This window comes from Lagopus muta, chromosome 2 (genome assembly GCF_023343835.1).
Source record: "Lagopus muta isolate bLagMut1 chromosome 2, bLagMut1 primary, whole genome shotgun sequence".
Lineage (NCBI taxonomy): Eukaryota > Metazoa > Chordata > Aves > Galliformes > Phasianidae > Lagopus > Lagopus muta.
The window spans coordinates 79,015,729-79,040,183 of NC_064434.1; the positions used below are offsets into that span (position 1 = coordinate 79,015,729).

General features: G+C 38.1%; 1 protein-coding gene and 1 long non-coding RNA gene across 3 annotated transcripts in view; both read left to right on the top strand.

Annotated features, from left to right (window-relative positions):
* TTC27 (tetratricopeptide repeat domain 27) overlaps nucleotides 1–14,679 on the top strand; it is a 104,131-nt gene extending 89,452 nt beyond the window's left edge. For both annotated transcript variants that reach the window (XM_048935837.1, XM_048935838.1), the window contains 5 exons: nucleotides 460–625; nucleotides 6,549–6,746; nucleotides 10,503–10,614; nucleotides 11,208–11,308; nucleotides 14,435–14,679. In XM_048935837.1, coding sequence (XP_048791794.1) covers nucleotides 460–625; nucleotides 6,549–6,746; nucleotides 10,503–10,614; nucleotides 11,208–11,308; nucleotides 14,435–14,557 — 700 coding nt within the window. In that variant the 3' untranslated portion in view covers nucleotides 14,558–14,679. The remainder of the gene's footprint in view (nucleotides 1–459; nucleotides 626–6,548; nucleotides 6,747–10,502; nucleotides 10,615–11,207; nucleotides 11,309–14,434) is intronic.
* A 440-nt stretch (nucleotides 14,680–15,119) lies between these two features.
* The window catches only part of LOC125689065 (uncharacterized), a 48,107-nt gene continuing 38,771 nt past the window's right edge, over nucleotides 15,120–24,455 (top strand). Inside the window, exon 1 of the long non-coding RNA XR_007375009.1 lies at nucleotides 15,120–16,144. This is a non-coding gene — a long non-coding RNA (uncharacterized LOC125689065). The remainder of the gene's footprint in view (nucleotides 16,145–24,455) is intronic.

Genomic DNA, 24,455 nt, shown 5'->3' on the forward strand with positions numbered 1-24,455 from the left:
AAAAATAAAAGCTTTTATTTTTAAGTAGCTTTTATGTGATAAAATGGGTCAACTGTACTTGCCACGAATTTAGTTGTGAAAAGAAGAATTCTGAAGTTGGCTTTTTAAATTCTTTGTAATGTACTCTGTCACTGTTGTAAGGTTTTTTTTCTCATGGCTTAAGTTAAAAATTCAAAAAAAAAAAATTTAGGTGGCATTTTACTGAATTTTTGTGTTCTGTAATACATAATTTCAGTAAAATGTATTTGAGAGCTAACATAAAGAAAACTTCATACTGAGGAGTGAACTGACCAGAAGGAAATTGGCAAGAGAAAATGAGGAAGTATCAATATTATAAATTATTCACTCTAACTTGTAACTGGGTTTTAAACAGATTTTTTTTTTAAATAGACAGCCTTTTAGTTGATGCTGTGCCAGCTGTTGTTAATATATTTGTATACATTCTTCTTTTTTGTTTAGAATCAAAGCATTTCGAACCCTCCAGGAAGCACTCAAATGCAACTATGAGCATTGGCAAATTTGGGAGAATTATCTTCTCACCAGTACAGATGTTGGAGAGTTTTCAGAAGCAATTAAAGCTTATCATCGGCTCATGGACTTAAGAGAAAAGTACAAGGACACACAGGTGGGGAAGTTTTCACATTAAGTCATTCTGTATGTTTTTTCTTGTAAGACAGATTACTGCTGATACTGGTATCAGTAATGATAGTGCACATACCAATGAAGTTATGTAGTCAAGCTATTTAAATTTATCTGCACTAGAAGACTTAAGTATTTAAAATAAAAATGAACAGGAAAGCCTTTTCCTCAGGAAATCCTCAGATTGCCTCAGGTTTTATAGAAGGGTAACTATGAAACTGGCAGTTTTCAGGTCTATTCCTAAACTGAAGGTGCCGTCTGTCCACACTGTTGTCGCATATCTCGCATAGAAATCGTATACGTTATTTAGCATACAGAAAGGCAAGCTTGTCCCATGTGTTTGGAAATTCTACAGAACGTCACTTGAAAGCAAGTTATGTTTAATGGATTGAATGCGTTAGCAGAATATTGATTCTTAATAATCTGGAACAAAGGAAAATATTGGCAGCACTTTGCTCATCTTTCATTTGTAGTTCAGTTAATTTCTTTGTCTGTAAATGAATGCTTTAGATAAAATCCAGAAAGCCTACTTTAACAGTCGCCAGTGACATATTACCTGGCCTAAAACCAGATTCTGATCTAAGCGGGGTTCTGTGCACTCAGTGAAAACAGCAAGGTGAATCTGAAAGGAAATCTGAAGAGTGCCTTGAGGAATTATCAGTGAACTGCATATGAGCGTTTAGGGATTTTATTTGTAGCTCCAAGGTTAGGGAATCCAGCTGTAGCTGGTCTTTGGAGTCAGGGGTATGTCTCTTTTCTTTTCCATAAAGTGACTTAAAGGAGCGTTTGTAAATCTTGGGTGGTTGAGTTCAGTTTTGAGGAAAGGGAACTGACTAGTTTTGATAGCGGAAATGTATCGCTTGTTCATGGGTTTGGGAGGCCTCGGGGAGATGGAGTACTAAAGCTTCTTTCAGATTACTGTTGAGTATGTTGTACATGAGCACTGTACTGTTATGAAGCCAACCATACATGGGATAGCATTATGTATAAATTAAATATTTTGTGTTTTGTACTGCTGAATATTAAAGGCCACTGAAACTCTTTGCATGAAAAAGTATATATGAAAAACAGTCTCATATAAGGTAAAGATTAGTCTGTTTAGCATATTGTGATTCTTGTGAGGTCTGTGATTATTCAGGGAACATTTTATAAATAATATGCTTTTTATGGCTTGTTTCCTTATGTGCTAATTCAAAAATAGTTTTAGAGGTGGTGTACTATATCTTTATTCTTTATTCTGGTTGATGTCTGAGTAGGAATCAAGCATCCTGTTTCTGCTCATTCTAGATATTTGGAGATGATACACGCTCCTATTAAAGTGGTTATTATCAAGTTTTATGTAGGATATTTAATTAAAGTATTTGGGGATATTGCTTCCAATTAATTTCTGGTTTTGTTCTGTAACATTTTCACCTCTTTTCCCTAAAACTTTTAGTCTTACATTACTATTTTTACCCAGAATTATAGATGTACTGTCTATACTACATTTTTTTAATTATAACCTGGTTTTAACTTTGCGTGCTGTTATGTGATACGCTTCATGGCTCCCGGTATAGCTCCTAATACAATTAACTTATGTTGAAGCATTTTACTGTTGGCCAAGGAAAAACTGAGCCTGATTAAGAGTTTTAGAAAGACTTTAATCAGTAGTCTTCACAAGAAAGAGAAGAATGTTTCCATAACAAAACAAGATCAAAAATGAAGCGCGTAAAACTTTTGAGACTGTTTACAAAGCTCAATTTATGAGCCTCTCCCATTTGCCAACTAGCCTTCTCTAAGCAAAGATACGCTGTGAGCTTCTTGTGCAATTGTATTTTAATGAAGTACAATCAGGAACTCGAGTAAATGGAAGCATGCACCTCGATTTCCATGCAACACAGAGCAATCTTCTCTTGGGTTGTACTTCTTATTTGTAGTAGTCACAGATTTTAACTGATAGGCTATTAAGCTATATAGTAGTAAATTAGAAAGTTGGAATTTGGAAAGAAAGTACACAAATACTCTTATTCAACTGAGTTTCTTCTAGAACTCAGAATGCGTCAAATAAGGGTGTGCAACTGAATTTGTAATTTGAATGTCCTCAGTTAGTGTAGTTAGAGCAATCATTTGTAAATCACTGCTTTCTTTTATTAAAAGTAACACATTCCTATCTTTGTGATTTCTGTTGGATCATTGCTGTCTTTTTCCACCAGATTTCTGAATTCAGAAAGGAGCTTTGAGAATAAATTATTGTAGTTATTAAATAATGATGTTGTCATTGTGGCAAAGATTCTAAGATTAAAATATCATGAAAATGAATTGATGTATGTTCAGATTCTGCAGACAAAATTTAATAAGGAAAAGCTTGAACAACCTGAACACCACAATAAAAGATTATGGCAGAGGAAGTACTTTAAAAGTCCCTGTTTCCTCATAATCCATTATAATATTTAAAGCATGCTTTTTTACCTTCCTTTCTTACTAGTTCTTAAAATTCTTTGAATTTCTTTAACTGTTTTTTTATTCATGAACTTACTGAGAAATACAACTTGAAGACTTCGCTTTTATTGTTATGCAATAAATTGTACAGACTTGCTGAATTATTTGCAGCTTCAGCAGGTGGATCAGTCACTGAAAAATACCTGATGAAAAAGCCTTACCTGTTGTAACTGTCAATTAAGCCTCTGAATTATTAGTCTGAGCTGTAAAATACAGCTGAGAGATTTCTGCAACTGCTAATGATGTTGCTTTGTACCACATGCCCTTTCTTGGAGCCAAGACTTTTTTTTTTTAACTTGGAAAGCTGCAGTTCTGCGAATAACAAAGTTGTTTTGCAGGTGGAAAAGCAGTTTTGCTACATTGCTTTCAGAAACCGGATCTCCATCCCGCGCTGTGAAAAAAATGAGTTCAGAAATATGGAGAAGTGGTTCCTCCACAATTTTGTATTCTCGAGAAACTGACAAAAAGTTTTTCTGTTATTTTTTCCATTACATATTGTCCTTTTTTCATATTGTCAGACTGTTTTTTAATAAGAGGCTGCGAAGGCATGTTTCAAGGGGATTCTGAGGAAAGAGAACAGGAGTTGATGCTTTGTCCTTTATAATAAATCCTTAATTTGGGGATTGGGAGGGCACAAGGGAGAGCTCATTGTCATTTTGGATCTGGTATCTGAGAGTTCCGTTTTTATTGAGTGCTGTCAATCCTTATTTGCATTAGTTAAGCTTCCGGAAGTAGTTGGATAAAGTGAATTTTTATATGAAAGGAACTGTTTGGAGAGCAATTCTGAAATAAGATTGATACCAGTCATAGCATTTAAAAACAATTATATTTGTTAGTATGTCCAGATGGGGTCTTTAGCATTCAGAAAAGAAAAGGAGTAAGAAGAATATAAGTGGTGTGACATACTAAACAGATATTCTGCATGGTTGATCCTGTGTGGCATGGTTTATTAACAGAGGCAAAAGAAACAAACCCTACCACTTGTATAGGATCCTGGGCAGCAGAGCATTGCTTCATTAGTTCAGCGTAATGGCAGCTTAACTCCCTCAAAGGTATAAATTAACATCTAACACTTAAGGCAACTGTCTAAAAGGGAAAGCTGTGTTGGACTGCTAATACTTCTTGACAATTAGCACAATTCACTTGCTATTCTTAACAGCTTTGTTTAACAATTGGGCACAGCCAAGTAGTGTTAATCATTAATTAGTATTTAATGTGCCCTGTAATTTGGGGTTTCACACTGGCTGTATGTTAACTGCTGTGATGCTAATGCTTGTATGCTGAATAACCAAAAATAAAAAATTATTACGATTAAAGTGAAAGCAAATCATTAACTATGGGAATAAGAGTTACTTTTCAGTTGTTAAATCCTACTGACTGAGGAAACTTTTTTCACATCCAAATAAAATACTGTCTATAGAGCTCTTGTTAACCATAGGTGATGTATACCTGAACTTTCATGATTTAGAGGAGCAATTCTGATACTATGGACTGAGAAATTGATTGAGAAGTCATGCTTACATATATGAATCCTCAGGGCCAGCTTTTCTTCCTTTTCAAAACAGATCACAATTTAATGTTTCTTCTTACACCTCTTCTATGTTATACTAATGAAAATGTCAATATTTTTGGTGTTTCTCTAGCAAATATTTAAACAATACCTGATACATTTAATGATAGGATTTATTCCTTTAGTTTCTGAAACATGAATGCACTATGAGTTTCAACACTTTATTTTATGAAGAATATGCTGTTTTGCTTTGGGAGTGAGGGTTGCCTTTAGGTGATGTTCAGGTATTTCTGGTAATGCCTGTGAAAAAAAACTGGGGAAATATTTATGGTGCTTGTAGGCTTTTTTGTTTCGTTTTGCTTTTTTACTTTCTGTTACATATGTATCTATTTCATAACATTGTCAGCTATTTCAATTTGATAAGGATGTTTTTCTTGTCTGTTTTTCATTAAAGTCAGTAATTATTTCATAGGATATAAGTTAACTGAGTAATTTTTAAAAAGTTGTATTAGAACAATGAAGTATCATAGTAAACTTTACATGTTTTATTTCACGTGTAATATACTCTGATGTGATAATTTTTATTTTACTTTCAGAAGTAAAAATCCGGGAGTGTTAAAGTTGGGAAATGAGTGGGGTTTTTTTTTACCTACATTTATGAATGCAAGCATTAGGAGACTTCCATGTATTTTTATTTGTTGCTCTCTCTTCTGTGCTACACAAGAAAAGTAGCTCTCAGTAAGCCACAGCTTATACAGGTTTTATTTTCTTCTGATTTAATTCAGTGCCTTTGTGGATTTACACTTGCTGTTTCAGTTTTCCTGTAAAATAAGATTCAGTGAAACTGTCTTCTAATTCTGAGTGTCCACCTCTTCAAAACACAAAGTTTTGTTGTTTTTCTGCTTTTGGGACAGGGTAGCATTTCATACATGAAAAGAGCAGCTCCCATCCAGTTCACCAGCAGGTGCAAGTGTTCAGCAGTTCTTCAGGTCAGATCCCACATTCTCAAGTCAGTGACTCAGATAGTAGAGTCATCAAATGAGTGCTTGTAAAAAGTTTCATTGAACTGACTGACTTCATCAGAAATGCATTAAACAAAATTTCCAGGGCAGCATGAGTTGCTTTCCAGTTTCCAATCTCATCCAGTACATATCTATAAAGGCAACTAAACAGAGGTCCTTGAGTTCAGCCTTGAGAAAAGGAGACTGAGAGGGGACCTGATCCAGGTCTATAAATATCTAAGGTGTGGGGGGCAGAATGGCGAGGCCGGACTCTTTTCAGTGGTGAGTGGAGACAGAACAAGGGGAAACGGCTGGAAACTGCAGCATAGGAAGTTCTGCACAAACATGCGCAAGAACTTCTTTACAGTGAGGTGACGGAGCACTGGAACAGGCTGCCCAGGGAGGTGGTGGAGTCTCCTCTGGAGATGTTCAAGACCTGCCTGGATGCCTACCTGTGCGACCTACTGTAGGGAACCTGCTTTGGCAGGGGGATTGGACTCGATGATCTCTGGAGGTCCCTTCCAACCCCTACAATTCTGTGATTCTGTGATTCTGTGATTCTGTCCTGTAAATAACAATGTCTTCCATTACCTCATAGCTCTGTTCAGCCTGTTAACTGATCTTTTTTACAGCTATATTGTAAGGTGAAAACATCTTCATGATGCTGCCGTAATTTTCTATGCCATTCTCTTTCACATGAGCCTATCAGTGTAACCCATCATTTGTGTCTTAGCTCTTTCACCCTTTTATCTTCTCCAACCATGGAGTTGGAGTTTAAATGTTTAAATGAAGTTTAAATTAGCTGAATTATTCCCCTAATAAATACTGTATTTGCTATGTGGTGCTACATTTGTTTTTTTATACCGATGCTTATGTTGATTTGTGTTGAAATAAACCTTCTTTCCTGTTGCATTTTTAAGGTTTTGGCTATTCTGGTCAGGGCAGTAGTAGATGGAATGGCAGATCGCACTGGAGAGGCAGCAAGTGGATTGAAGGGGAAATTGCAAGAGCTGTTGGGCAGAGTGACTTCACGAGTGACAAATGATGGGGAAATCTGGAGACTTTATGCCCGACTTTATGGAAATGGACAGAATGATAGCAGTGAAGATATTGAAAAGGTAAATGTATTCTGATTTCTGTGTTATGGATGCACACTATACAAACTTTGTTTTCCAGCAAATTAAGTACTATAATAAGACATGCTGTTGTTCCAATAAGCTTATCGTGTTTCTACAGCATGCATTTTATTATCCAACAAAAGCAAGATATTTTACATCATTTTTAAATTGAAAAAAAATTATTTATTTTATCATGTTTCATTGTAAAGCATCCTAACACAATACACATTCATTGTCCTGGATTCATAGTCTGAAATTTTTCTTGGCAGCAATCTGATAGCTATATTATATTTTTATTTTTAATAGAAATCTTTGATTCTGAAAAGAAAAAATAGTGCCTTCTGGGAAAAAATGTATCATAATGGCATGATCCAATGGCAACATAAGCCATCTAAATTCTTCTTTGGATCCACAAAGAGAAAATGAACATTAAGAACATCTGTTACTCAGAGTCTCCAGTGCAAGAGCGCTTTGCGCTTACACAGCTTAAAATGAAATTAATACAACTTTGTAATTCTTAACCTGTTAAACTGTAGGACCCCCTCCATTACCTCTCTATGGTTTAGCTATGTTAACTTCCATCTCTTTTTCCTCTCATTTCGCAGGAAATTGAGTTGATTTCATTCCCAAAATTAGCCACTCAGTATTGCTGCAAGTGTTTACTTTTGTGTATGCTAGAAACTACTTTGTATTTGGTGTTGAATTTCCAAAATTCAAACAGCCTTGCATACTCCAAAAGTACTTACAGGTTATGAGATCTTCACTGCAGCTGAAAATACACAAGGTCAGCAATCAGAATATGTTTCCTAATGGGGGTATATCTTTGGCCAGGGCAAAAATGTCTGTCTGGAAGGTTGCTTGTCACTTGATGTCAAGTGCATTATGCGTATGGTTGGGCCCACAAATTGTATGCCTTTACAGTTAAAATTGGAATTACTTGGGCCTTGCTCAGTGTCTTCATTTTCAGGCTGTGCCTGTGAAATGCCTTGTTTAGTCCTTTCTCAAGTTCATTGTAACTTCAGGTCTTCCCCTTTTTTTTCCTTCCCTGTTTTTCTTTACTACCAAACAATAAAAGGGATTTGGCCTATTTAGAATTCAGAAATACAGACTCTGCAATATCCGGTAATATATCCACAGATTCTTACTCAGACATGCAAACTAGGAGAGGCTCTGTCTATACTATAAATGTAATCATTTCAGAATCTGGTTACATCACAGTGTTCTTCACTAACCCAGTTATAAACATGGTTTCAATTTGTGGAGTAGACATGACTTTAACTGAGTTTTCCTAATCAGACTTGTTATGGAACATACGGCCTAGCCTGCCCTGCAAAATGCAGTCATGTTTATAAATACTTATGATATGCTCCCATGTAAATCCAAGTATTCTAGTGTGATGCACAGAGATGAATCGTGGAAAAGCAAAACTGTCTACAGTCACAGCACAAACTAGTATAAAAATCAATTTAAATATACTAGATAGTCACTCATAGCTTCTTTGATATCAGATTATAAAGTATAACTGAAAAACACAAGTATTTACTTGCCAGAAGTATCATTTAATGTCAAATATTAAGTTAATATAATTATATGTAGAAGAATTCCAGATATATTGTTGCAATTTTCAACCCATTTTTATTGTTGAAAAGGTCCATGATTCTGAAAAGGTATTATTTTCTGTTTTGTGGCAACATAGAACAAAGAGATGGGAAAAGATCTGTCGTAGGATTGTGTTTCTCCTTACAAATGTAAGGTTTGACCATTATTCCATATTGTAATGCCTTATTTAGTGCATATCTAATTATATTTAGCCTATGTTTTTCCCAGAACTGAATTTGAAATAATGTCTGGCTGGCTATTGTAGAGATGTTATTTTGTTGTTGTTTTTTGTTTGTTTGCTTACCTTTCTGTTCTGCTGTCATATCTGACACCATGAATCACTCGAATCTACAGCTATGATTTACAGCAGTTTATTTATATACATTGAATCTGTTAGATGGGCGTTAGGAGTGAAAACTATTAACTTTTTTTTTTTTTAACCTAGAATATATTTACACTCACACTTTGTAAGTAGTTGACTTTTTGTAGCTGACTTGCCACTTCATTGAGAACTTCTTTCTTTGCTGCCCTACACCCAGTACGCACCTTTCCCACCAAGGACTCTTTCCAACCTCCAAGCTGCCTACTTGGATTCTGAAAACCTTTTATTCCATAACCTTTGGGTAGGTCAGAACCTTTTCCTTCCAGGATAAATTCAGGTTCCAGAAGTGCAACCAACCAACCAACAAGGTTTTGAATTCTTTTCCATCTCTGACAACAAAACGCTCTAGCTTGTTGCTCTGGCTCAGACACATTCAACAAGATTAAAATCAGGCTACTGTAAAAACTGTTCTCTTGGAAGTTTTTCCTTCTGCTGCTTAGTGCTACCAGCAATTAGAACCTAGGTTGTTCCAAAAAAGAAATAATCTCACTAGTTTGACTTTATGCACCTTTATTGCCACTTGCAGCCATTCAGCATGAGCAGTTCAGTCACCTGGGCAGTAGTGATTGGAACTCTTGCTGGGAGAGAGAAGGCAGAAGCTTTTGGGCTGACAGTCCCTAAATTTCATCCATCGTTGTTCGGCAGCCAGAAGGCTTTGTTGTGCTCTTGCCATGTACTGCACTGACAGCTTTTTCTTCCTTTGTATGATACTTAAACTTTTCAAAAATAAGTGATTGAAGAGTTGTTATTGAACTAAGCCATGCATCTTTTCACGTGCATTTGTCTCTGGTGTTTCTTTCACTGTAGAAAGATCAAAAACAATAAGAAAACAAAAATGAATTTGTTTCTTTTTTTTTTTCTTGCTGATCCATGTGCTTTGGTTTAGTTAAGTAGATTTTTAGATTTCAGAGATTCACTAAAATTTTTTAGATTTTTCTATGAATGTTCAATGCTTATTGTTTTGGAGTAGCTGTATGTCCTGACTTACATTCAATTCACAATCTCCTTACATTCAAACATAACTTTTAATTTCATTCACTGAACTGCTTATTTCTTCCTCTGTGTACTGGGGTACTGATTCCAGTACAGCATTACGAGATTTGTTCTCTAGTTATCAAAAGTTAACAGAAGTTACAATAATGAGATGAATTGGTGGATTTTTTTTCTTGTCCTCGTGCCAGAAGAAAGCAATTGTTTTCCTTTACTCTCCATGCATCTTCCTGCTCCTTGTTAGATGCTTTTTCTTAATGGGAAACCCTCCTGTAGTGTTGTTTGTTTACTTTCTCAGTTTATTTTATTCACACTGAGAATTGGTACAGTATGGCAACTAATAGTCATGTCTGTAAAATACTAACCAAAAATACATACATAGAAAGAATGCTTTGATGTATTCAGTTCTGCATTTAATTGTTACAAAATTACTATTCAGTGTGAGTACAAGTCTTTTTCCCTTTTCATGTGCATTCAATTATGATGCCGTAGCAAATATGGGTCACATCCATCAGTCTAGACAGATTTTTAGAAGATAAAAATGAGATACATGTTACTTTATATGCTTGTCATACTTGAGATGCAATATTGGTGAATAACATCTGTGTTACAGCTGGTGCTTACCATTGCAGAAAAGGATGCTACTTCAACTTGCAGAAAATTAAGCCCTGTAAAGATATGTTTATTTTCTTGACTGATCACCAAATTTATAGCCATTAAAAACTAAATTAGTCTTCTAGTTTGTTTTCATGAATACTGATTTTCCTTTCTTTCCTTCCTTGCAGTCACTTCAGTGTCTTACTAAGGCACATAAATGTGAAATTCAATCAAATGACTGGGAGAAAGATGTTTCTTCTTTTAAGGAAGTAGCAAAAGGAGCCATAGAGATTGCATATGGTATGTCCTATCTGAAAAGAGCTTATGCATGATGACTGTAGCCAATATTTATTAAGGAAAGTAATAAAATTTTGCCTCATTTATTATGTTTATCCCTACTATTTGGAGTCTTCTAACATAGAACATTCCAAACTTGGAATAAGGTAGAAATTGTGTTATGTGAGTCAGCAAACATGAATGGTAAAATGATAATTCCTTGTTTTCCAATCTTATAGCACTTATAGTTTATGCAATGTCTTATAGTAGTTGTATAGCTCAAGTGTAAATGCGTCAGTAATTCAGTTCTCAAATTATGACATTTGATTGCCAGTGCCGTGCCAGCATCTCCAGGATAGGTACTTGTATGTATACTCAAGTAAGGGTAAACTGTGCTGTAGTATGTATTTGAGAAGGATTCTTTTATAGACTTACTGGCTTTGGATTTTCCCAAAATTACTTAGTGTTCTTTTTGAATATCCCAAAAAGGAATACTGCAACCAGTAAGTATAGATGATATCGAAGTACTTCTAATAACTGCTGTTGCTTAAGGATTATTGCTGTTGAAGTAATGTGCTTTTGTTTTGGGGGCCTTCTCCTCTGTGTTTGAATTCTAGTGGCTATAAAATGCAGTAAGAACAAATCCAGTAATCAGGAGGCTTTGCAGATACTTTCTTCAGCTCGGCTCAACTTACGTGGCTTGTCGTCCAAAGCAAAGGTAGGAATGTTTGAATTATGTATCTTTATTCAGTTACTGGTACCCATTTTTTGGTTTTATGTCATTTACAGACAAAATAATATCTTTCTGTCTTGGTCAATCATCAGAAAGATGTTTACTTCTACGCTAAGGATTCCATTTGTACATAGACTTTTACTAACCTTCCCACTACAATTTAACTGAAATAAACCTACTATTATAAAATTTCAGTGCTATCTTTCAGACTGAGTTAGAATTCTATTTAGTGTTGGGCATCCAGACTGAAATGTTTGGAAAAAATCAGTCACTTTCAAGACTTATTCCTTAGTGTGAGTAATCATGGGGAGGAGTGAAGCAGTCTGAGAAGGAATGGCTTGTAAGCCTCTAAAAGGGAGAGAAGTGTGTCCAGACTACTTTGCATTGCAGTTATTTATTTAGGAAGAAACTCATTTTAGTTTGTTTTTTATGGATATCTTATCAATTCAGCTAGTAATTATTTAGAAAAGGTTACTGCATTTGAATTATGTTTAGCTTTTGGAGCTGTAGTTTGTCCTCCATAGCCAAAGAGCCAAGTCTGTTTCTGCATCGTTATTATCCTAATTTTACAGTGTATCTCAACATGAGACACTGCCGTTGTTTAACTGAGGTCTGATACAGAACACATTTTTTTCTAAGTGCACTTAATATCTTATTCTTCCTGGCTGTGTGTGGGGTTTTATAAATGTGAATTACAGAGTGTAAGTTTTATAACCTGTGCTTAGGTTACAAAGTGTTGATCCATCATCAATGTGTTAAACTTCACTTGCTTTCTTTTAAATCCTGCAATTTTAAGGATAAGGACCTAGGAAAGCTATATAAAGCAGACATAAGTGAGCTCCGTAACTAACTGTGCTTACAGATACTAATATATGTAAGTCATAGGAATGTAGTGGAAAAAAGTCACGATTTATATGTTGTGTTGTGATTCACAACATTATTTAAGAAGGAAAAAAAAAGAGCCTGAATATTGGCCATGACTATAGAAGAAACAAGTTTACTTGACATAGATGATAAAAAGATCTCTGGTGGTTTTTCTTATAATAACACAGTTTGGAAAGAGTAATTGAATCTAATGCACTGTTTTCTTAATTTCTGAAGGTGCTTCTATGTTGTTGGCAGGTAATGGTGTCTCTGAGTTTTATGCCATTTTGCAGAAAGCTGACATGTTAAATAAAAAGCTGTTAGTGTGACTTAATTGTGTTTGCGTAGTTTCTGATATGTCATTTTTTATTTGAAGTCTAACTGAATCTCTAAAGTGTGTTTGTGTTGATTGTGGTTTGAAAACTCAGCCATCTTCTGTAAGGTGAACTATTGAACAGGTGTTTAGGAGTGTTCAAAATCTGCTTTAGCGTCCTCTTTTCCTGCCTCATCACCTCATCAGTGTGTGATTGTTTTGTGTTTAATTTTTTCTTTCAAGAGAGAAAAACACACAAAAAAGGCTAAGAGCTGACTCAGGAGTTACGATTTCAGAAAGAATGAAGGAGCAGTGAAAGTAGGCTTTAAACAACAACAATCCAAAATGTTATTGTCAGGACATGCAGGTGGACCATATTAGGAGGTTTTGGACTGGTGAGACAACATTGCTTCTCAGATTTCTGACCTCTACTTAGATCTCCACCTCTGCGGATCCAGTCCCAGCTTAATGCCACTCCCATAACGTAGCCAGACTCTGCTAAAGGCTGCCCCTAGAAAATGTGTTGTTAACAGGCTCCTTTCTGAAAAGAGCTTTCTGGGCAGTCGCATGCTTTGAAGTAGAGCACATTGGGCGCTCTTCTGCACCTTGGCGCCATGCGTCATTCAGATCTGACAGGCAGGGTCTTCCAACAGGAGAGAGGTCCTGGAGCTGTATTGTAAATGCATGAAATGTGGGTACTGTTGTGGGAAAAGATGAGGCACAAGCCCAAAGAGCACTGGTGCATGAAGTCTCCCCAGGCTGCGTCTAGTTGAATAGAACTCTTTAACTGCATGGGAAAAAAGAATAAATAATTGTATCATTCTGTTCTACTGAGCTGTTTTAGCCAGAAAGAACCAAACTTTTCTGTCACATGAGGTTTGAGGGCTGAAAGTCAGAGAAGTCTCTGTACTTGTATCAGAAACATGTTCCTATTTTTGTGGAAGATAGTCCTGTCACTGAACCAAGGAACATTCTGAAACACACTGACGACTTCGGTTCAGGCTTTTTAAGTACTTGATATATATATCTGTATTGTTCCATTATGTTTTGATGATACAACGATGACAGATGTACTCAACAACAACTTTTGTTTTCTGGGTTTGTTTTTGTCTCTACATGTTGGCTTCTTCTTATGACAGATGAAGTGTGATTCACTTCCCTTTTACATAATAAGGGAGAAACATATGTTTGGGTCCCCCTGCTATGCTTATGTGGAGCAATAGCTCTTAAAGTCTCCATACTGCTCAAGTGACAGATTCTGGTCTTGCAATAGCAACTTGTTCTGGTTTATCTCCATTCAGACCTTGTGTGTCTCAAGGCTTCAGACTACCTCCCCCCTAGTTTTCTTGTAAAGATGTGAATTTTATGATGGCTTCTGAATTAGGTGCTGTTTGTGTTCTTTATTGTCTTACAGTCTTTAAGAACAAACTATTTTCATTATGTGTCAGTATTTTGTCTTCTCTTATATGACATAATTATGCACAGATGCATGTCTCTGCCCATACATGTCTTGACACCAAGTACACAAGTTTTATTTGGGTTTTTGGAGAAAATGACACAACAGTATGAGACACTGAGAAGATGGCCTCTAAAATCCACAGATAGTATTTAATCAGCAGGCAAATTGGTAAGCTGTAGTTGGCAGTCTGAGGAGTTGTTTTTGGTTTGAGTTTCACAGCAAAATCCATAACATTCCGTGCAATCGGGAGTCAGAGTGTGCAGTGCAGTCAGATCAGAGACCCAACCTTCCCCTCCTCAGAGGGATTTGGTCCCTTTGAGGCACCTTCTGTTTATTAGTCGCAGGATGAACTACAGGGAGAGCAATAGCAGTGTGAAAGGCAGCGGAGTAGTGGTGGGGAGGCTCCTAAGCTCTCTCCCCTGAAACAGAGAAACTATAAATGTAGTTTAAACTAACGTTTCTCTCTGTTGCACAGCAACGCTTTGTAGAGGTAGGAAGCCATGAGATTTGCAGTGAGATCGCTGATGAGGTGACGACTATGGACAACTTGATTGCTGAACTCCAGGAACTGAGCAACCAGCTGAGGGACCAGGGCTGAATCAGACCGGATGTCGTGACTGGGACACAAGAATGATGTATTTGTTTTGTTACAACTTTTTACTGATGAAGTGTAACAATTCTAAAGCAACTACAGCCTTAATAAACGTTTTTCCAAACACTGCTATTGTTGTGGTGAGCTTTTTTCAGATAATAGACCTCTTAAGATCCTTATCTGCTCTTGTAGCGTTACAAAGTCGTGCGTCTGCCTCCTCGGGCCCAGATTTTCTGGCAGCGAGCCGGCTGTGTTTATAAGGCGATTATTGAGGATTAGTTTTGGCTGAGCGCATGGCGCGGGTGCGCCAGGCCCCGCGCAGCGCCCCACCCACGGTGCGAGCCATGCAGCGCGAGAGGTGCCGGGGCGGAGGAGCTGGAAGACCAGCCGGCGGAGGCGGGAGCTGACACCTCCCACCCTCAGCAGCGAGGCGCACAGCCAATCGGAGGGCGCGTCTTTCTGCAGCTGGCCAATCAGGAGCTGCAAAGCCACCGCCATAGGTGAGGCGCTGAGGCGACGGCCGGCCATGAGGCGGGCGGTGCGTGGCGGAGCTGGGGCGTGAGGGAGCGCGCGTTGGGCCGGGATGTAGAGCAGCAGTAAAGGAGTGTTATTTCAGTGCTCGAAGGTGAACGCGTCTTCACGTCTTTGTAAAGCTTTGTATCCCTGTAAAGCTGCTAAGAATGGAGAATGGATTGTTTACTTGCCGGGATTATTACGTGAGGCTCCCACAAAATTATCGTTTCGACAAAGGACAAACCTGCTCGTGAGGGAGAGTTTGAGTGCACAACACTGTTTCATGGAAATGGTTCATTAAGGAGAGACATTAAAGTTTTCACAGAGTGAATTTGCTGGAGATATTTTCATTTTGCTCATACATACGTAGTGAGGGCCCTGCATGAATTAAACAAAAAATGGACCATCGCTTTTGAGGGAATCGCACCACTACTGTTGTTTTAAAATTATATTTTTATATGACTTTGCTTATTCACAGAGATGAAAAATCTTCAAAATTGTTTTATTGCTCCCAGGATTAATTTTTCTTGGGAAGGGTTTGGACATGGAACTGTTTGGTGGCAGAAAGCTCACAGTCCTCTTTAGATCTTTTGGCAGAATTTAAGCCACGATGATATCCAACTCTCAAGCAAGTGGTCGTATGAAAAAGTCATTCTGTTCCATTAGAGTGTCTCTTCTGTGGTATTTCATGTTTTCTCAGCACAGATTTTTCCTCGTTTGAGCCTCCCTCTCCTTGCAGATGTGTGGAATCTAAGCAACTTTGTCTTTTGTCTAATACAGGAAAAGCCTGCTATTCATGGTGTGTAGCTGAAGGGTGGATTGGATAGTGTCATGGCAGCACAGCAGTTCGTACTGTTGTATTTAGTGACAGGGGGAATATCTGTAGAGACTTAAAAAAAATAAAATAAAATGGAGAAATACAACTTAAATGTGTACAGGCGGCATAAATGTAGTGGAGGATGGACAAGCAGGAGCTGGATCACCCTTTTAGGAGACACTGGCTATTCAGAACAGATCATCATCCTAGGAGATCTCAGTCACTTCATCCGTGAGACCAAGCACCAGATGTAAGATTTACAGGTATGTTGTTGCTACCTCTTATTTCACATTAGTGATGTTTTCATCTCTCTCAGATGCAAAGTGAGATTATTTTGTTAAGGAGTTTGTCACAGAGGATATTTTAAACAAAAGCCACCTCAGTACATTGTATGATACTCATGTTCTGTGCTCATAGCAAGAGCATTTAGCTCTATGAGACCAAAAAGGACCGTTACTAGAAAAGCTCTTGCTGTCAAAAAGCTTTTTTAGTATGGAAAGAAAGAAGAACGTTTCTCAAGCAGAATTTCCAGATCTTCATCCCCCAGATCTTCATCCCACAGGGAGCATCTGTCTTGTAACATGGAAATGATTTTCACTTAAACCAGGCCCATGACAACTGAGCAAGGAATCCCTGTGGGTTTAGCAAAGCTGTATAGACCTTTCCCAATGTAGTAGTCATACCTACAAACACCTCTGTAATGTCTGTTATTTTCAAGCGCTCTGTGTACAGCCATGTAAGAGAAACTACAGAGTAGCGTGTACCAGATTAAGCAGTATTTCACAGGAATTGCTTATATATTAGAAGTTCATGTACTTGGTTTTTCTTTTTGTCATCTATGCCATTAGAGCTGATCTGGTATGAAGCAGAGGAAAAATGAGCGAGTCTAGAATTTTTCAGAAAAGCTTCTGCCTACTCAAGAAGCAGCTGTCTCAGGGTCTTGAAGATGAGTATAAAGTTAAGATAAAGCGATAAAGATAAGGTAAAGCATGAAGGATGTAACGTATGAAGGAGAATTTGCTCGCATGGCTGAAGAGGGTTTGTTTATGTGTCTTTGACCTAATATGGCTCAACCTACAATGTATTTTCAACCACTGGTATTCAGAAGCCAGGGAAGATCTCCTGATTCACTCAGAGGGCTGTGTCAGCACACTATTGCAGCAGGGTGTGGTGCTAAAAGCTTTTCATGGGCTGGGATATCGCTACTCATGAGCAACAGGAATGTTCTTTTAGGGCCAGTGAGGCCACACTGAGTCAGGCAGGTCTCCCTGAATAAATAACACTAGGTGATGTGTGCCACGTCCCACTGTCCTCCATTTTCCTTTGGCCACACTGACTGTCCATTCAGAAAGGTGAGCAGCTTTCATCCCAGCATTCATGCAGAGCTCTTTACCAAATATCCCTTGAAATGAAATAAGGCCCGGAATATTTTTCCGTGTCTAAAAATGGTGTACGACTTGTATGCAAATACAGAGGGTACATTCACAAGGTTAGCTTCAGGGTATGTATGTATGTACATTGGTTAAAACTATTCTTACAGCTGTTATCAAAATAAATAAGATAGGAAAAAAAGGTATTAATTTCATCCTGCTAATAATATACAAGTACGTGGTTTTTCTTCCAGCTAATAGTGTACAACTTGGCTTCTCTGAGCTTGAACTGGAGCTTGGAGGAAAATTTATATAATTGCTTTTACTGTGATTGCTTAAGCTAGGTGATTCATGTTTCAGAAGTGCTTTTGTAAAACCAATTTTGTGATTTTTGTTTATATTTACGCATGCATACATGCACAAAACCACACATTAATCACATGTGTGTGTGTCATAGAGCTCTTGATTCTGAAGATTAAGAGGAATGAGCCTTTACAGGTAGGTAAGTCTCTTGAAAGTAGTACTCAGTACAGAGACAGGAACACGTCAGCCTCCTGTCTCTGCATTTCTAGCATGCTTGTTACTAGTCTAAGGGATGGCCTAGACAGCATTTATATTCTTCATTTTCAAAAATGACTGCTTGTTTGCTTGTGTTGTTGAAGGGGCACTTAAAGGCATTTGACCTTTAAAGTGTGTGCTAAGCACTCAGAAAATCAGTGTGTTTCTCCATTAGAGGTTCATAGACTGTCTTTACAAAGTCCCTATTCAAATTTGACAGAGGTAGGCTTTAATGTCAGTCTGAATATGGAGCATCTAAATTGGTTATTAATGTACAATAAGGAGAGAATTTGTAAATGTTTCCTGTAATTCAGGGATAAAAAGCTTTGCTGTCATAAATGTAATGCATTTAAACACTGTATGTCTTAAATCTGAACTTGCTGATGTCTTTGTTTGACCCCTGATTTCCATAAAGCCTTCTGCTGCTGCTCTCATGGTTAGGTTTAAAATATGTAAACGAATGTACTTCTGTTGTTTTTAGTTTTATATTCGCAGTAGAGGTTTCCATTGCAACTGCAAAACTTGGAACCTTATAAATCTTTTTTTTTTTTTTTTTTTTTTTTTTTTTTTTGTTATTGTAAAAAGCTGGTGGTTACTTTGAATCAACACAAACATGGATAACAGTTATTTAAGAATCACTTCGATTGACATTCCCTGAGGTCTTCTGGGTACACACGTGCATCTGGAAGGTGTGTGTGTCTCCTGCTGAGAGGTGCCAGACCAGTAACAGTTACTTCTCTTGAGGTCAGAAGTCATAAGCAAATCAAGCCAGATGTAGGCAAGCCCATCTGACCCATTTTACATGTTTGGGCTCTGAAATAAAACTTGACAAATGAGACAAATGTCACAATGTGAATGGCAAGGAAGTATTGAAAAAGTTATGTGAAAGCTGTTGTAGTACTGCAATAATGGTTTTTTTGCATCATTCAGAAGTACTTATAAATAGATAGGTTTCAGTCAACAAGTAGCTTAGTCAGGGATGTGCTCAAATATAGTGGCTGCATTCATTAAATATTTCTACTAATCCCTCAGCTACACTAATAAAAGAGTAATCCTTTATAGGCTGAAAGCAGTGGCAGAGGTTGTGCGGGTTTTTTTTGTTGGTTTTCTTTTAACTACTAACATTTGTCAAAGGAATAATCATTATTAGTGAATGTGTTTGGTTTTCAGGATATGAATAGAAACTTCATGACCCCGGGAGCATTTTTAGTTAGATTTGCCTTCTGAATGGAGTCACTCTTACTCTTAAGAACAGCTTATAACATTTGTTGTATCTGCAGTTCTTCAAACAAAAGAAAATAGTCCAATGGGTGGCTTTGTTTGTTTGTTTCTATTATCTTCATACCATTTGCCCTTTTACTCACTTCTACACTTTGAATTTCATTGTATAAGGCAATAAAAGTGAGTTCTTGAATTTGGACTGGCTTCACTGAGCAAGAGGAGAATGCTGGGTAGAGACAAGACACATGAGTGAGTCAGGGCTCTGCCCTACCAGGTAAATAAAAGGCGGGTTACAACTTTAAGTCACTAGTACTGATTCAGACCTAAACTGGGTCTCTGCAACAGCAGGGTGGCTTGGGTTTGGAAAGCTGTGATGATTAACTGCTTTGTGCGTAGTCCTGTTTTCCAAGGTGACCCAAGTACGAAAGTCTTTTGTCTCTTTCCAGCTTACTCTGCCCACACTGTTTTTACAGAACACACCAAGAACCTTTTAGTCACTAGTGATGTCACATACCCCTTTTTCTTCTCTTTTTTTTCTATTTATTTTAAACCCCAGTGACCTGTGAGTCAACTACAACAGTTCCTGGCCAAAAATGAATTTAATTAACACATAACGATACCAACTAAGAGCCATGCAATAGAAAACTGGTATTAACATCATGAGATTCTTCAGGATGGAAAGTTAGCCTGTTCATCACATCACTGCTAAAGTGAGTCAGCTAAATTTTGCAAGTCCCATTTAGAAGTTAACTCTACAATTCAGATCTTTTTCTTTGTCACCCCTGAATGAGCAGTATAATCTTTCCATTTTAAGTGCTGTCGTTTCATCCACCTCCGAACCCCTTCCAGGTTCTGCAAACCCGCACGGCTTTCTGTTCCCTGAAGGGTGATAATGCAATTGCTGTGTAAACCACATTGGTGTTTCCCTGAACTCTAGAATAGGGTTAGCCTGTTCACGTGAACTTCTTTCAGTTTTGTCAGATTTGCAACCTGTGTTCCCTGGAAAAGCACCACCAGCTTCACCAGCTTTTTATAGCTCTTATGTATTTCTGCCCAACCAGTTTCATTTTGTCAGTTTCCAGTAGCCATGCTCCTTCTTCCCTTCCCTGTAATCTTTCTTCTGAATTTCTTTAAGATTTCTCTATACGTTCTGGGTAGAGAAGATGCTGGAATGGTTTTTAAGGTTGCAATTAGTGTAGAAGGTATCTAACAAAAGTGTGAGAAACGTAGCTTGCAGTAAGATGGGGTCTATTCAGTAGAGTGAAATGTTTTTCCCTCTGCCTTATCTAAGTAATCTTGGGGATCAGACAGAGGACAAGGGACTTTAAGGAGTTAGAGCACTACAAACCTTTGCCAAAAGCCGAGACTGTGAAGGGACAGCAGCAGCCCAGGGATGATGATGGCCCCTGTGCAACTTCTGAAATACGAAAAAAAGATTAGCACTACTCACTGGTAGGAAGGCCTGGTTCTTTCCTAGAGTAGAGAACTGAGCAGTAAATAATGAGACCAAACTAATGCGTTGCCAAAGAAAGACAGCAGACCAAACAGAAGTAACAGATTGCAGTTGGAGACAGAAGGTAAGTCGTAGCTTGGCAGTAGCCCAGAATTAAAAGAACCAAACTGTAGGTGCAAGCACCAGTGTACTGTAGGGCTTTTAGCAGCCCATATGGTCTGCATGATTCAGTCTGCTTGGGAGCGCTCCAGCCATACCTGCAGTTTTTGGATTTGCTGTATTTATAGCAGTCTGTCTTGCACTGCCTGGGTTTTGCTATTGTCAGTGCTATCACCTCCTATTTTTAGAGGCCTGTAATTTGGCTGTAAATTCTATGTGGTCCTAAAACCAGGCAGAGTGAATGCAGCTCTAGTCAGTCTGCATTTTCTCTTGCTAAGAGAGAACAGGCATGTAGTTTGTAAGCTTGACAAGCAGCTGGAACCAGATAATTTTTGTAATCTGTAACTGCAAAACTACCTTACTGTCATGCTAAGCAGAGTTCTTGTAGCTGAAGCATGTTCTGCATTTGGTCTGTGCTTCTGAAGGACTTTTGCTGATGTAGCAACCTTAAGAAAGCTAATAGGGAAGTGTGGCAAGTCCGAAATCAGTGTCCTATGCAATTTCAACCAGAACTTTGAATTCAGTCCTGTATAATTTAGTACTTACAAGCTTATTCTTTTTTTTTAATGTCCATTTTAAGAAATTAACTATAAAAATGAAATAAAACAGCAGTAATGCTGAGAACACTGAACTGCTGACAGGCCTTCCAGAAAGGATGCAGAGTAATAGATGCACTTCAGTCTGCAAATGCTGTTTTACTGCAGAAACAATTATCAGAAATAATTCTGATTCTGAGATGTTCCTAGTTAGAATCATAGCTAACATTTGGCATGTGATTAACCAGAAGCATTGACACAGGTCACTAGAATTTCCACGGCTTTCTGAACATCCTGGAGAAAGCTTATGTCATCTGAGGTTCATCCATTGCTTATCCTGTTTTCTTTGCATCCTGTGTTTCTTATACTCTTGTAGTGCTTTGCTCTGTCAGATAATACCAAGAGTTTTGCACTTTGATTGGGTGACTCCAACTAACTCAGCACAAAAAACACAGACCACCTGTGTATATACACATGGTGGCATATCTGGGACTCTGTGTGTTCTACCCATCCTGCAGATCTTAGCTGAGTGGTCAGTTTGATGGCTTGCATGGAGCACTGGGCCAAGGAGACTTGGAAGGAGGTGGCAAATCAGTTTTTTAAAAATCATAGATACGTCCACATAATTCCTTTGTGTGCTTGGACCATTGGCTGACATTTTCTCATACTTTCTTACAGTAATTTGTTTTGCATATTGCAAGTGTTTTTCTTAAGGGACTGCTGTCTTGTGAAAGTCTTGGAGGGGCAGTGAAAGTGGCTTGCTGTGACAACAGTGAATATGACTAGGATTTAGTGTCAGATGCTGTTTGCACATGGTTTGGATCACTGCAGATATGTTGACCTTCCAAGACATAAATCCAGACGAAAACTTGATATCCTCGCTGATGCTGCTTCCTTTTGTAATGGCATTTCTACAGCAATATTCTACATCAGTGAAAACAAATGGTGGGGATGGGTAGGTAGTATCTGTGCAGAAAAATCAATTGCATTTGAGTTTTTTGTCTTAAGCTGTCATGCTCTGATTTATTGCCACCAAAATTTAATCTACAATTTTCTTACTTTGGACTTTCTCTCCTGGAGTTCCAGAGAAAATATTGCATCAGCACTTCAGGAATGGAGCAGCAGAGTTATTCAGATCTGTCAAATGCAGAGGCTGCGAACTTCCCCTGAGAAACTGAGTGAAAGAGCTCTTCTACTCACTTCAGGTCTGGTAGTGCAAAGAGTACTTTCTAAATGGAAAATCTCCAGTACCCCTTACAGCTTGTTCTGCATGTGAGCCTGAGTTGTTGACATTTCTGTGTTGGGTGCACTGGGGAAAAGTTACTCCTGTGTAGATTTATCATGGTGGATGCAAACCTGGTAACTGAAGTAACCATTCCTGAAAATATAGTGGCTGTTGAAACTTAATTTTAGCAGCTTTTAAATATGTCTTTCTGCAAACTTAATTATGATTAGCTTTTGTGAATATTTCAAACTTTGTTTGGAAAAATAATTAAAAAGTAGAGATTTAAGAGGAAGATAACTGAAATAATATTAGACATTTCAAATATACAGACATTCTCACAGCAGCATTTATTTGACAGAAGCTTAAAAACTGCTTTGCCTTTTGCTGCTTGACAAAAACATGGACTTAGGATTGCTGTGTGTCTGTGCTTTTGTGCCTTTTAAAGGCGAATGATGGATTTATAATTTACTGTCCTGTTTGCACATGATACCATCAGTGATCTCAGCACAACTCTGAAAATGGTGTTAAATTGCAACAGAATGAGGGCATGGGTATAAATACTGTTTTGTAAACCACTCTCCTTTATATCATGGGATGAGAGCATTTAAGAACTGGTGTTGGGAAGAATCACTGAGCTCATCTCTGTGCTGGGGGTATGAAAGCATGATGTAGCAATGTTTTGACAAGGAAAGTAATATGAGATCGGGAAGAAGCAGAAACTTTCTCAAGCACCCATAAGACCTCAGGAATAGCAAAACACCGCTGCTGTTCAGGTTTCGAGGTTCAGACATTGAGACCTTAGTCATGGCTGAGATCCCCTGTGGGGTAAGCAGTGCACACAAGCATCTCAGGCAGTCCCTTTGGAAGGACTGGTATTTACAGTAGCATTTGCTAGGATTTATCCTACTTTATGCTGACATGGCACAGCTCACACCCATGTGGCTAAATATGTTTCTCTCTCAAATAACATTGGAAATGATCCCCCAGTGCCCGAACTTGAAATGTGCCCTTGTATTGCCTGGCTGAGCGTTGGCAGATCTAAACCAAAACCATGGCAGAGGCCATACAACCAATTCCACAAGGTTCCTTGAAGCATTCAAGGGCAGGATGGATGGGGCTTTGAGCAACCTGGTCTAGAGGGAGGTATCCTTGCCTATAACAGGGAGTTGGAACTAGATGATCTTAGAGGTCCCTTCCAACCCTCTGTGGTTCTATGGCCCAGGCCTACCATAATCTTCCCAGGCCCTATTAGTTTGAACAGTCTAGACATGGCTAGACTTTTCTTGCTCCAGGAAAACCACAACCCAAGGACTGCCACACAGGGGAAATACAAGTTGCTGTAATGTTCACTGAGCAGGTACAGGAGATGTGAGGTATGTCCTTTTAAAAGGCAGAGGGCTCTGCAGGTGGGCTTAAAGTCACTGGTTTTATGTGTAGTTACACATATGGAAAAAGTCCCAGATGTGACCTAGGGGAGCTGACAAAGAGAAGGTTGTTGGCTTGACAGAACAAATAAGCCACAGATAGAAAGACAAGTAGATAATGGCTGTCTTGACAAGAGAACATAAAAGAGGGCGAGACAGAATTAAGGCAGTGTTGAAAGTCCTTAGACTCCAAGTGGCTGATAAGGGAGAACATTTAAACAGGAAAGGGTAAAGAGTTGGAAACCATAAAATCATCAAGCTTACTAGTGAATAGCAAGTACTAAAATCAATAACTTTCTTCTGCTCTGGAACAAAGATTTTAATTTTCTACCTTCATTTAGTCTGCTCCTATCTCCATTCTATTTTCATGTATTACACTTTTCTGTGAATATAGCAGATGGCAAATGTAACAGATGTGTAACTTCTATATGAAGTGAAGGAAGCTTCTCACAGCTGCACAGGACAAATACAAATGTCCAGAATGTATTTAGAGAAATAAAACAATAGTAGGGTTTTATTTGTCAGAAGAAATAGAAATTTGAAATTAATGCATGCTAGCGGTCTCCCATGTGCTATATATATAATCCAGCTGCAGATGATGGCACCAGTGGGGCAGCTGGTCCATAGC